The sequence below is a fragment of the Panthera leo genome, chromosome C1 (genome assembly GCF_018350215.1).
Source record: "Panthera leo isolate Ple1 chromosome C1, P.leo_Ple1_pat1.1, whole genome shotgun sequence".
NCBI lineage: Eukaryota > Metazoa > Chordata > Mammalia > Carnivora > Felidae > Panthera > Panthera leo.
This window is the reverse complement of record NC_056686.1, coordinates 172,220,558-172,234,032: the sequence shown is the minus strand read 5'-3', so window position 1 is coordinate 172,234,032 and position 13,475 is coordinate 172,220,558. Positions and strand designations below refer to the sequence as shown.

At 34.2% G+C, this 13,475-nt stretch overlaps 1 protein-coding gene across 4 annotated transcripts in view; it reads right to left on the bottom strand.

Moving 5' to 3' along the window:
- FSIP2 (fibrous sheath interacting protein 2) overlaps positions 1 to 13,475 on the bottom strand; it is a 99,448-nt gene that overhangs the window by 71,728 nt on the left and 14,245 nt on the right. For all 4 annotated transcript variants that reach the window (XM_042949375.1, XM_042949378.1, XM_042949376.1 and 1 more), the window contains 4 exons: positions 12,446 to 12,535; positions 3,957 to 4,069; positions 3,135 to 3,177; positions 1,738 to 1,844 (listed from right to left, as the gene is read on the bottom strand). In XM_042949375.1, coding sequence (XP_042805309.1) covers positions 1,738 to 1,844; positions 3,135 to 3,177; positions 3,957 to 4,069; positions 12,446 to 12,535 — 353 coding nt within the window. The remainder of the gene's footprint in view (positions 1 to 1,737; positions 1,845 to 3,134; positions 3,178 to 3,956; positions 4,070 to 12,445; positions 12,536 to 13,475) is intronic.

Here is a 13,475-nt window from a genome sequence, read left to right as displayed (position 1 = left end):
TTCCAGTCTCTTAAAAGGAAATCAGATGTTCAGCAAAAATCACATTATTAGCAGTACAGTGCACCATCCATTCAGCTACGGAAAGTTCCATATTACTTCAGGACTTGGGAAAAGTCAACTTCCCAATGCTACCCAAAGGGGTAACCTTGCAAACAGGCCCTTCTAAAGACACAAGTCTCAAGCCTGCTTTAACTCTTTTCTGACAGTGATATTCACTAGCATCCTAAAATGAACTGTCTTTGGAATACACTGATTGGTAAATATGTTAATCAACTCAGTGGGATAAAAGAATAGGTGTGCTTTTTAAAAAAATGTTTTAAGTTTTGTTTTTTTTTTTTTGAGAGAGAAGACAGAGTGCAAGTTGGGGAGGGGCAGAGAGAGGGAGACACAGAATCTGAAGCAGGCTCCAGGTCCAAGCTGTCAGCACAGAGCCAAACACGGGGCTTGAACTCACAAACTACGGGATCATGACCTGATCTGAAGTCAGATGACTAACCAACTGAGCCACCCAGGCACCTCATTGTGCTTTTTTGACAAAGCTACAATAAAAGTTTTAGAGGTGGAAAGCAGATAACAGGTTCTCTGATTACAAAGGGATGTGGTTCTCTAGACTTGCTCAAGAACTCAGTCTGCTCAAGGAGGTAAATCAAGTGAAACAGGCTTCTTTTTTTGCCCACCAGATCTGAGAGCTGAACATAGGTCACAAAAAATATATTTTATGACAGTGGTAGGCTACGTATAACATGTTGGAAACAGAGTGTAATACTTAGCATAATAAAACAGTCAGGCTTTTCCTCATAATAAATTAGGAATTTGTGGACATTTGGTACTTATTTGAGATCAATATGGATGGCAAATTTAATAATATGCACATTAACCAAAAAAGGTCAGTAATAAACTTTAGATTGTTTTTACAGGAGTTTTTGTTTGTTTGTTTTTAGTAAAAGACATGGCCTTTGGAATCTGTTAGGCAATCTGAGAATTTTAAATGTCAAAGTTGTTAAGAAATTTCTTTTTTGACTCTTAGCATACTTAAAGTGGATATTGACATAGTAAAATGCTGAACTGTAAAATGTTTGTAACAAAACTGCACTATAGAAAAGCATTTTATGGTAAACATACATCTTAGAAGTTATGTGTAGTTTGTCAATTATTATGCATTATAAGAAACAGAAAATGATGCCACTTCCTACCCTATTCAAGTACAAATTCATTTGGGAAAAACAGTTAATTTCCATTTTCAAACCAAGTTAACTCTTCAGTACAGGTGAACCAGTTAACACTGTGCTGGTAATGAAATGTGGTTTTGACTCCTAAAACCAGTTGGTAACTCACAGAGGAAAAAAAAAATGTAATGTATATCAGAAGACACACCTTGAATTTATGATGGTAACTTTCCAAAAGCAGGTAACTGATGGCTAGTCAAAAACAAAGGGGAGAGAGAATATGACTACCTCTGAACAGTCCATCCGTATTAGTAGAAGCCCAACCAAAGAAAGCCAAATTAATACTTCCTCTGTAGGCTGCAGGTATGCACTGTGAACTACAATGTTGTAGCCTATATTTAGGAAGATTATCCTAGGGATGTTAAAATTTTGTTATGGTATGACTAATTTCAGGGAATGAAGCTGTTTTGTATGGCCACTTCATGAATGGAAATTTTTATACTCATGCTGATCATAAGAATGTACTTCATTAATTCTGCTTGCCTTTGGGGCAAAAGGAAATATTATATACCTTATTTTTTGGAGGATCCAAGTAAGACTGTGAAGATCTTGGACAATTTCTTGTGGGTGAAGTTTGAGCTGAAATAATTGAATTTTGAGTTGAGATGTTTACAGCTCCTAGAGAAAGAAGAGATTAATTTTACCTATGAGAAGATCATATTTCTGGAACAAGGGTGAATGCTGATGAATAGATTTGATCCAATGTTCCCTCTGCTGATTTAAACAATCATTGAATTACCACAATCAGGCATTTATTTGAGGTAAAGAAGTATCTCCAGGAATTACATGACCTGTTTTTAGTGTTCACTGGCTACAAATTTCAAATGGTTCATTATTGCCTTTAGACACAAGTCTGAAATCCTTAACCTCTGATCCTAATTTATTTAATATTATGCTAGCTTAGTCCCTATAATTAAACACAGACCACTGCCAGAATTAACTGCTTTCTTTTCATTCAGTCTGCAATCAAAAACCACTCACTACTTGGATAAGGGAATAACCAAAGCTGTGTTTTAGGAAGATTGCTTTCACAGCAATATTTATGGGGATTAAAAAGAGGAGGAGGAGAATGGGGGAAGGTACTGAAATAGCCAAGGATGAAAGAAACAAGGTAGAAGCTGTGGGAATGAAAAGAGAGGAAAGGGCAAAAGAAATTAAGGGGGTAGATTAGAAAGAAAGTAGCAACCTTGGGATGCAAAATACAATAAAGAAGAGTCAAAGAATAATTAACATTTTGTGCCTAGGTGAAACAGAAGAAGGATCAGGAAGATGATGAGTTTGATATTCTATAGAATTCGAAGTGATCATTGGCTACTCAATGGAGGTGCCTAATATTTTCTTTATGTATATGTAGGATATGCATATGAGTATTTTTAGTGCCTTCCAGAAATCTAACAAGGTATGGGGAAATTTAGCTATTGTATGGTCTGCTGAAGGGGAAATGAGAAATACGATGTATTGTCTATGGAGAATTGATGGCAGTGGAGTGTGGGGCCCTTCCAGAGACAGTTCTCTGTACTGTAACTTAGTGAGTCACATATGTGAGTAATGTACTCCATCACTATAAACAGCCACATCAGGGACCCTAAATTTTCCATACTTAGCAAAGTTCAAAAGCCATACTCATCAAGCAAGCACTGACATGTGAGCTAATTATATCTATATTCATAAACAATTTTTTTACCATTTTTTATTATCCAAAATAACCATGATTGTTATAATCAGCAAAACAAATTGAAAAACTGTATATATATATATATATATATAGTGTGTGTGTGTGTATATATATATATATATAAAATATATATACATATAGTCATGATTATGAAACTGTATATATATATATATATATAGTCATGATTATTAAATTAACAATATAACAAGTATGACTGTTTTTCATTTTCTCACCTCTATCATCAGACGTATTTGATTTTCTAGTTACTCCATCTTTCTACATGGTACATTAAAGAGAAAAACATTCATTAGTAACTGCACTTATAAAAGAAATTTTGTCACTATCAATCAACCAAATTAATATAGTTTCTCTCTCTTTTATCCCCTAATCTCACATGAAAATTGTCTCAGGAAAATATATATTAACAACCTCCTGGAATAGTTTCTATAGGGATCTCAAATTTAACTAGTTTAAAATTGAGTTCAATATGTAGCAGTGTACAAAATTGTTCCTTTTCTAGTATTCCATATTTTGTTTAAAGGCATAGTAATCCATTCAATGGTTGGTTTTACAAAGTTTAGAGTCATTCAGTCTATTTCAGGGAAATACAAGGTAACCTATTCCAATCCAGCCTACAGCTTAATTAAACACAGTTCTCTTTGATTTTGAGAACATCATTTTCTTGTGATAACATTTTTGAGTCTGTCTGTCCTATTAGGCAATGAGTCCTCAAGATAATTGATTATGTTTTATTCATCTTTCTATCTTATGTGTCCAAATTTCCTCATTTTCCCTTCCTTCTAGTTTAGCACAGGGCTTGGCCAACAGTGAATACGTTTTAGCTATTATTATCATTGTAATTGCTAAATGTTTGGATTAGTTACTACTGTTAAATTACATAGTGACTCAATACGCCCAAGGAAAGAAATCTGGCCTCATGAATAGACCCTAATATCCCTAACCAATTGGTATCATGCTAGTGAAAGAGATCATAGAAGTGAAAAATTAACTAGATAAGTAATCATCATACAAAAGTTTGAGACATAATTTTATACCTTTTGTTCAGTACTATTAACTTGTACATCTGACTGGCCAACTAAAGTTGCTGATTTTTTGACGACATTCTTTGTATTACTTAGAGATTGATAAATGGCATTTGCTGTAGGTCCTAAAAGTAAATAAATGAGAGAGAAAAACCATAGTTGTTTTATTTTAACAATCTATTGAAGTGTAATTGAAGTATAATAAACTATACTCATTTAAATTGAAAATATTTCAACTTTAAAATATGTCTACAACTATCACTGCAATCAAATAACTTTTCTAATACTCTTTTAAAAGTTTTTTCATCCACCTTTGTAATCCATCTATCTTTCTCCTCCCATCCTGACAACACTCTATACTTCTCACACAAGATTAGCTTGAATTTTCTAGACTTTTATATGGATGGAATCATATAATATGTACTCTTTTTTTGCCTAGCTTCTTTTACTCAGTATAATGGTTTCACATATTTTAATAATTTGTTCCTTTTTATTTCTGAGAAGTGCTTCATTATATGGATATGCCACAGTTTTTATTCATTTACCTGCTATTTGGGTTGTTTCCATTTTGGCCTCTCACAAATGAACTTTTATGAGAATTCGTGTACAAGTCACTTAGTTTTCATTTCTATGGGGTAAATATCTATTAGTGGAACGACTGGATCATACAGTGATCCAGTATATGTTTAACTATTACAAAACAACACACTGTTTTCCAAAGTTGCCGTACCATTTTACAAGCCATTCAGCAGTGTATCAGAGTTTCAATTCTTCCACCTCCTTGTCAATATTTAGTAAGCAGAAGAAAGAAAATAGTAAAGATTGAAGTGAATATCAAAGAAATAAAAAAAAAGGAAGAAAATAATGAAACAGCTAATTCTTTGAAAAGTTCAATAAAAGTGATAAGCCAGATTACCAAGAAAAAGCACAAATTTGTAGCATCAGGAAAATTAGAGATAATAGCACAACAAAAGTCTATATAGATAATACTAAAAAATAATAATAAAGGAATATTATAAGTGTATGGTAGTAGGCTTAAAAATTTATATACAAAGGACAAATTTCTTGAAAAACACAAACTAATCTCATTTATGAATAGATGATATGAAGAACTACATATCTATTAAAGAAATCGAATATGTAAAAACATGTGCACAAAGAAAACTCCAGGCTCAATTGACTTCATTTCTGAACTATACCAAATATCTAAAGAAGAAATTACACTAATTATACACAAACTCTTCCAGAAAATTAAAGAGGAATACTTCTACTCTCACAACTCATATTTTGAGACCAAAATCACTCTAATACCAAATTCATTAAAAGACATTACAATAAAAGAAAACCTCAGTCACCATCCCACATGAACAAAGTTGCAAAAATTATAAATGAAATATATTGAATCTAACAATATATGATAAAGATAATGCATGATGAATGAGTAACGTTAATCCCAAGAATGTGGGACTGGTTTAACATATAACATTAAAAATAAGTCAAAGTTATTCACAACTTTAAAAGAAATAAGGAAAAAATTTAGATGATTATCTCAAAGATGCAGGGAAAAAATGATAAAGTTTAATAGCCATTCATGATCAAACCTCTTAGTGAACTAGCAATATGAGGATATGTCCTTCCTGTGATAAAAGCTATCTTCAAATCTCTAGAGCTGACACTCTATATTGATCATGTCCCCTTAAATTTTGGAACAAGATTAATATGTACACAATCACCATTTTTTTCAATACTATCCTGGAGGTGCTAGCCAGGAAGAAAAAGAAATGAAAGGTGAGCCCGAATAAAATCCCAACAGACTATATTGTAGAAACTGGAAAGCTGTTTCTGAAATTTATATGGAGAAGTAAAGGCCCTACCACAAGACAGTCAATCTAGAAGAACCACAAATATTAGAGAACTCAAACTACCAAATTTGAAGACTTATTATAAAGCTATAGTAATTGAGAACACTGTATTCATGTAAGAACAAATAGATAAATAAAACAGGAGACTGTCCAGAAATAGGTCTGTCTATCTATCTATGTATCTATGTATCTATGTATCTATCATCTATCTGTCTATCATCTATATATGTTCACTTTATCATTTAAAAGATGCCAGTGAAACTCAATGATGTTGAAGCAATTAAATGTGTACAAAATAAGCTTGAATAATCCTGTCTTCCCAGATAGCAAGGAAGCTATAAAAAATCATTAGGGTTATGTCACAAAGGACTTAAGAGTTATACTAACGGGAGATCCCACTGGCAGGAACTATCACCCTTTTAGCATTAATAAACACATTAACATAATTTTATTAAAGTACATTAAATTTATTTAAATCTGTAAATTCACAATGTAAAAAACAAACCTAATTGCTCACTGTTGAAGGATGCTACTGAAACAATTTACTACTTTGAAAACTAATAAATGATTGTAAAATGTTAAGCTTCAATCTGCTTTTCCGAAGTATCCTATACCACACTGTAACCAAATAGTAGTTAAGAGGAAATTTCTTTTTTTAATTTTTTTTAATGTTTATTTATTTTTGAGACAGAGAGAGACAGAGCATGAATGGGGGAGGGTCAGAGAGAGGGAGACACAGAATCCGAAACAGGCTCCAGGCTCTGAGCTGTCAGCACAGAGCCCAACACGGGGCTCGAACTCACGGACCACGAGATCATGACCTGAGCCGAAGTCGGCCGCTCAACCGACTGAGCCACCCAGGCGCCCCAAGAGGAAATTTCTTTTAATACAACTTTTCCAATTAATCTAAGAAGAAGGAATGATAGAATTAAGTTATCCCAACTTGAAACCCTTAATTAATTCATAGATCTAGGCCTTGAACATAAATGGCTGCTAACATTACAAAGAGAAAGGAAATGAGATATTATATGCCTCTTGATGGAAAGGCACGCCACCATCTATGAATCAGTCTTGCTAGAGAAATTGAACCTGCAAGATGGCAGCATAAGAAGACCCTGACCTCACCTCCTTCCGTAGACCCACCAATATCCAGCTACATACACAACAAATTTCTCTGAAAAAGCCCTGAATGCTAGCTGAGCAGTTCCTCCACAACAAAAGATAAAAAGGCCACATCTGCTTGGGAAAGACATACACCATGCAGAGGTGTGGTCTAGCCAAAAACCCCACCTGTGGTATGACAACCAACCTGTGAGAGGGATTCACAAATATGGAGCATATCCCTGAGAAGCAAGCAGTTTGAGCTCCCTAGCCCTTGGGACCTGCACTGGAGATATGAGCCTGCAAACATCTGGCTTTAAAAATCACTATGGGGGAGCATGGGTGGCTCAGTCAGTTAAATGTCTGATTCTTGATCTCAGCTTGTGTCTTGATCTCAAGGTTGTGATTTCAAGCCCCATGTTGGGTCCTGCACTGGTCATGGAGCCTACTTAAAAAAAAACACAAAACAAAACAAAACATCAACATAGCTTACATCCAGGAAACTCAAAGGGCATTAGGAAATAAGATTCTGTTCCTAAAGGGTTTGTACACAGACTACTTACCCTAAGACCCAGCACAAGTACAGCAGGCTGAAAAGCATGTGGACCATACACGAAGAAGATCCACTGGCTATTCTTAAAGCATCTTCTGGAAGGGTAGAAGTTTGTTCCAACTCTCTCCAGGGAAGGAGGTGCTGATTGTTCCCATTTTTATAGTCTCCTATCTTGGCAAGTGTTGGCACTGCCAGGTGCCATTTTTGCCCTCTCTCTACCCTGCTAATTCTGCTTGCCTTACCCCTGCAAACTCCTGTGGCCTGCCCCACTGAAGCCAGTGGGTGGGCTTGCCTGCCCCAACCCCTCCCCTGTAGCCCTGTCAAAGCCAGCAGGTACACACAGTTCATAAGGGATACCCTTTGATTGCCTGGCTCTAGTGGCCAGGGGTCCTTGTGTTTTGGGGCCCCATGGGACTGAAACAATTGGAGAGCCAATTCTTGGCAGGATGCTGCACAGACAAGTGAAACACACACCCGGCCTTCTTTTGATGACTCCCTTAAGACTGGGAGAGATAGCTGTTTTGACTAATACATAAAAAACAAAAAACAAAAAACAAGGAAAATGAGGAAACAGGGGAATGTGTTCCAAATGAAAGAACAAGAAAAACTCCCAAAGAAAACTTTAATGAAAAAGTGATAAGTAATTTACTTGATAAAGAGTTCAAAGTAATCATCATAAAGATGCTCACAGATCTTGAGAGATGAATGGATGAACACAGAAAGATCAACAAAGATAAAATATAAGACAGTGTGAAACATAAGTCATAGAGCTAAAGAATACAATAACTGAACTGAAAAAGATACTATAGGGGTTCAACAGCAGAATGGGTGGAACCGAAGAAAGGGCTAGTGATCTGGAATTGAGGGCAGTGGAACTCACCCAAAAAGAGATAAAGAATTTATATATATATAATGTTTATTTATTTTTGAGAGGTAGACAGACAGAGCATGAGCAGGAGAGGGACAGAGAGAGAGGGAGACAGAGAATCTGAAGCAGGTTCCAGGCTCTGAGCCATCAGCACAGAGCCCGATGCAGGGCTCAAACCCGCGAACCATGAGATCATGACCTGAGCCAAAGATGGATGCTTAACTGACTGAGCCACCCAGGCACCTGGAAAAGAATTAAAAAAAAAAAAAAGATTAAGAGACTGATGGGTAGCTTAAGGGACCTTCTGGGACTCCAATTAAGCAAAAAAAAAAAAAAAAAGAAAAAAGAAAAAAGAAACAAAAGTCATCCAAATTGGAAAAGTAGAGTAAAATTGTCACTATTTGTGAATGACATGATTTTATAGATAGAAAAGGTATTATGCTAAGTGAAACAAGTCAGATGGAGGCACCATATGGGTTCTGCTGGTTTTTATTTATGTTTGAAATGTTTAATAAGTAAAACTGTTGTGCGTGGGTGGCTCAGTCAATTGAATGTGTGACTCTTGACTTTGGCCTCAGGTCATGATCTCATGCTTCCTGAGATCAAACCCTGCATCAGGCTCCATGCTGACAGCACAGAAACTGCTTGGGATTCTTTCTCTTCTTCTCTCTGCTCCCCACTCTCCAAATAAATAAATAAACTTTAAAAAAAAAAAAAAAAGAACAGTTAAAAAAGCCATTAACAAAACTGGAAATATTTGCTACAAATAAGACAAAAGATTAACATCAGCCATATTGAATTAAGAACTTCTGTACATCAAAAGATAAAAAGAAAGGATAGAAACAAATCATAATTGGAAGAGGATATTTATTATAATGTGTGTGTGTATATATATATATATATATATATATATATATATATATATATACTAACACAATTATCTAGTATGGCTTAAAATTCTTTCACATCCACAAGAGAAAGAAAACCCCTTAGGAAAATGGACAAGAGATTTGAAAATATGATTTCTCAGAAAAGGAAACATGACGCAGAAATCCCATATCTAGGCATATAACCCCTAGAGAATCTCTTCAATGAGTACCATGAGATTTTATATTTATATAAACATTTATATAAATATATATAATATATAAATATAGTATCTGTAACATATAATACAAATATATAACATATAAAAATACGATATAAATATTATGTGTATAATTTCCATCAAGAGAAATATATGTATATCGTGGTATATTCACACAATGGGATATATCAGTAATGAAATAAAATGTCAGGCAACAGAGATAAAACTTCTGAAACATAATGCTGAGTGTAAAAAGCACATCACATACAACTGGATACAACAGCATATCAGTTACATTAAATATTTTTAATGGTATTTATTTCTATCTATATGTATATATGTAGTTTAAGGATATACACCCATGTAGTAAATATATTTAAAAATATATTTAAAAAATAATGGTTATGATAATCACTAGATTTGGATAGTAGTTCTTTCTGTGAGATAAGGAAGTCTGCTTAAATGAAATTTGGCAAAAGATATAAACTTAAGTTTAAGGAAATTCAGTGAAGATTAAAGCAGGCAAAAAAATAAAAATCCACACCAAGATATATCATAATTAAGTTGCTAAAAGCTATTTCCCACCCCCCAGAATTTTAACAACCAGAGAAAAATGTCACCTTACTTACGGAGGATCACTATTCAAATATAGACAATATCTCATCAGAACTACAGAAACACAATGAAACGGAAAAACAGTTTTCAAGTTCTGGAAAAAATGTCAACTTACAATTCTATATCAAATGAAAACACTGTCATTCAGGAATGAAGGTAAAATAAAGATATTTTTAGAAGAAGGGAAATAAGATGATTCAGTGCCAGAAAATCTGTTCTAAAAGAAATACTAAGAGAAGTTCTATAGGCTGAAAAAAATGACACTGGAAAAGAAACCTGGAATATCAGAAATTAAAGAGCATTCAAAATGGTAGCTATCTGGGTAAATATAATATGTTAGTCTTCTTCTATTTAGTTATTTAAAATAAAAATGTTACGTTGTCTGAATGGATGTTTGATGTATGTAGATGTAATACATAGGGCAACTATAACAAAGGGTTGGGGGATAAGAAGTCATAGATAGTGGAAAGATGTACATTCCACTTAAAGGGTGAAGTGGAATTGTGAAAAGATAAGTACAGTGTTGTCTAGAACAACCACTAAAAAATATGTAAAAAGAGGTATCGTAAAAGTATAGTCATGGACAACAGGAAAACAAAATTTAAAAACGTCATGTATAATAATACCAAAACAATGAAGTACTTATGTATGAATATGACACAACATATATAAGATCTCTATGCTGAAAACTATAAAAACACTTATGACAGAAATCAAGTATAACCTAAACAGAAAAAGATACTATGTTTATGGCTTGGGAGACCAAGATTTGTAGAAGGTTTCTTTTCTCCTTAAAGTGATCTGTAGATTGATTTAATGTACTTCACTAAAATATCTCAGCCTAATTTTTGCAGACAAGCTGATCAAAAAATTTATATGCAAAAGGCAAGCAAATTAAAATAGTCCTAAAATTTTGAGGGAAAAAATTAAGTTGGTAGAATTATACTACCTGATTTCAAGACTGTAAAAAGCTATGCTAATTAACAGTGCAGTACTGGCAAAGAGATAGACACATAAATTGATCAATGGAACAGAAATTAAAAGGCAAGTCACAGACAGAGAGAAAATATTTGCAAATCACATATCTGAAAAAGATTTGTATTCAGAGTATATAAATAACTTCTGAAACTTAACAGTAAGAAAATTACCCAATTAAAAATGAGCAAAAAGCTTCAACAGATACTTTACTAAGCAGGATTTACAAGTGGCAGACAGCATATGAAAAGATATTCATCATCATTAACGATCAGGGAAATGCAAATGAAAATCACAATGAGCTAACACTATATCTATTAGAATGACTAAAATAAAAAATTGCTGATAATACAATGGTTGCAAGAATGCATAGCAAATGGATCTCTCGTGCATTAGTGATGGGAATGAAAAATATTACAGGCACTCTGGAAGCATTTGGGACAGTACTTTGTTCACTTAAACATACATTTACTATGACTCAACAATCCCTTGTTTACATAAAAAGCTGACTACAAATACTTCTGATTTTTCTATTCATAATCACCCAAACCTGGAAACAACCCAAATCTCCTTCAACTGATGAATGTACACATTTTGTAGAGGTGGGGCTGGTGTTGTCATAATTGTGTGCCTTGTAATAACTATTGGGGTCTTTAAAAAAGTCTTTGAGCTTTAAAAATAGGACCCATGAAGCTTAAGAATTAAATCTACCTCAGTGGTCCTGAAAGTGGAAGACATCCTCTGCTAAGACAACTCTGTTGCTCCCCAGGTTTCAGAGTCTTGATGAGACTAATCAAATTACATACTCAGGGAGGAAAGATTGTGGACTTTTCTTCTTTAAATTTGAATTAATAACGCCAAAGTAATTTAAATTTTTTGCTTTAATTTTTTCCTGGAAATTTGGTAGTGGGAGGAGATTCATATTGTTCAATTTTTAACAGCCTCACACTTTGACAGTGTATTATTTGGAGAAGTTTTATGCTGCCGTTTGTGTTCCTGGTCTAATCCAGTGAGCCCTAATAGACAACATGAAGTAACAGTATGGGATAAATAATAAAGTAAAATAAAGTAAAAGGGTTCAGAGTAGTTTTGGAGTTAATTTCTGACTGACTTCAGAGTTTTCTAAAATCATTTTGAACATTATAAAAATTAGGTTTTTTTTTTTAGGTATCATATACTGTTTAACAGCAATAGATTTTTCATTTTATTTTTCTAAAATTATGACATAATATTAAGTTTAGAACACTAAATCAGTAACTAGAGATCAAATTCTGAAAGCAATAGAGGTTGTGTCATTATTGGTAAGCATCATTCTAAATCAGTCATTTGACAACACAAAATAGAAGATTTAAGCATTTAAAGCATTTAAGCAAAAGTTTCTATCCAAACTCAGTCTTTCCTCAAGTTACTACAGTATTTCTTATCAAAATATTAAATTACCATATACTCCTTTATTTGGTCTCTGGTCACCAACTTGGTAAACTAAGTTCATATTATCAAAAGACTTCTTTTTCTTCTTTGGAGAATAAGCTTAAAAAATGTAATAAAACATTTATTTTTAGTAAGAGTGATGACAGAATTACCCAAGATAGACTATTTTATCAAGCCCAAGGGAGGTGAGCCTTATGCTCATTTGTATGTGGGATTATAGGGAGGTATTGGAGAAGATGGAAAGATGTGAAATGGGAAGGTAATAATTCTTGAAATATTATCACTTCAAGTTAAAAGATATACTTGAAGGGACAGAATTTTCTTCTGGTAGAGAGAAAAGTTACACCCAGACAAACTGTAACATGTCATTTCCTATCTGCTGGGATGCATACCAATGTAGCTACTGGCTAGAGACCCACTGGGCCACAGTTACTATTGCATTCTTGGATGTGCCTCCCAGCCTGGCACAGGCAACTGTATATATATCACTCCTTTGTGATAGAGGTAATTATAGTTCTTCTTTTTCACCATGTAAGGAGGGCAAAGTCTCCTCACATAATGGGTACTCAATGGGTTTTCATTAGAGATGTAAATGTGAGAGTGATCTGTCTGCCCACTGGAGCAAATTTCACCTAATATTCCCTTCCTCTTTCATTCTCTCTCTGTCCCTCTGGAAGTTGTCTACTTGGTGGAAGATGACAATATTATTTGGAAGTATAATTGTTTGTTTTGTAAGATAGATATTCGTGTCACCTTGATAATATAAATTGGATTCATTTATACCTTCTTAATGTATTTTATCTTTATTTTTTGAGAGAGAGAGAGAGAGAGAGAGAGAGAGAGAATGCACATGAAGGTGAGGAGGGGCACATGGAGAGGGAGATGGAGAGAGAGAATCTTAAGCAGGCTCCCTGCTCAGCACAGAGTCCAATCTAGGGCTTGAGCTCACAATAGTCAGATAATGACCTGAGCCCAAATCAAGAGCCAGATGCTTAACCAACTGAGCCACTCAAGCACTCCCTTTACATCTTCTTCAAAA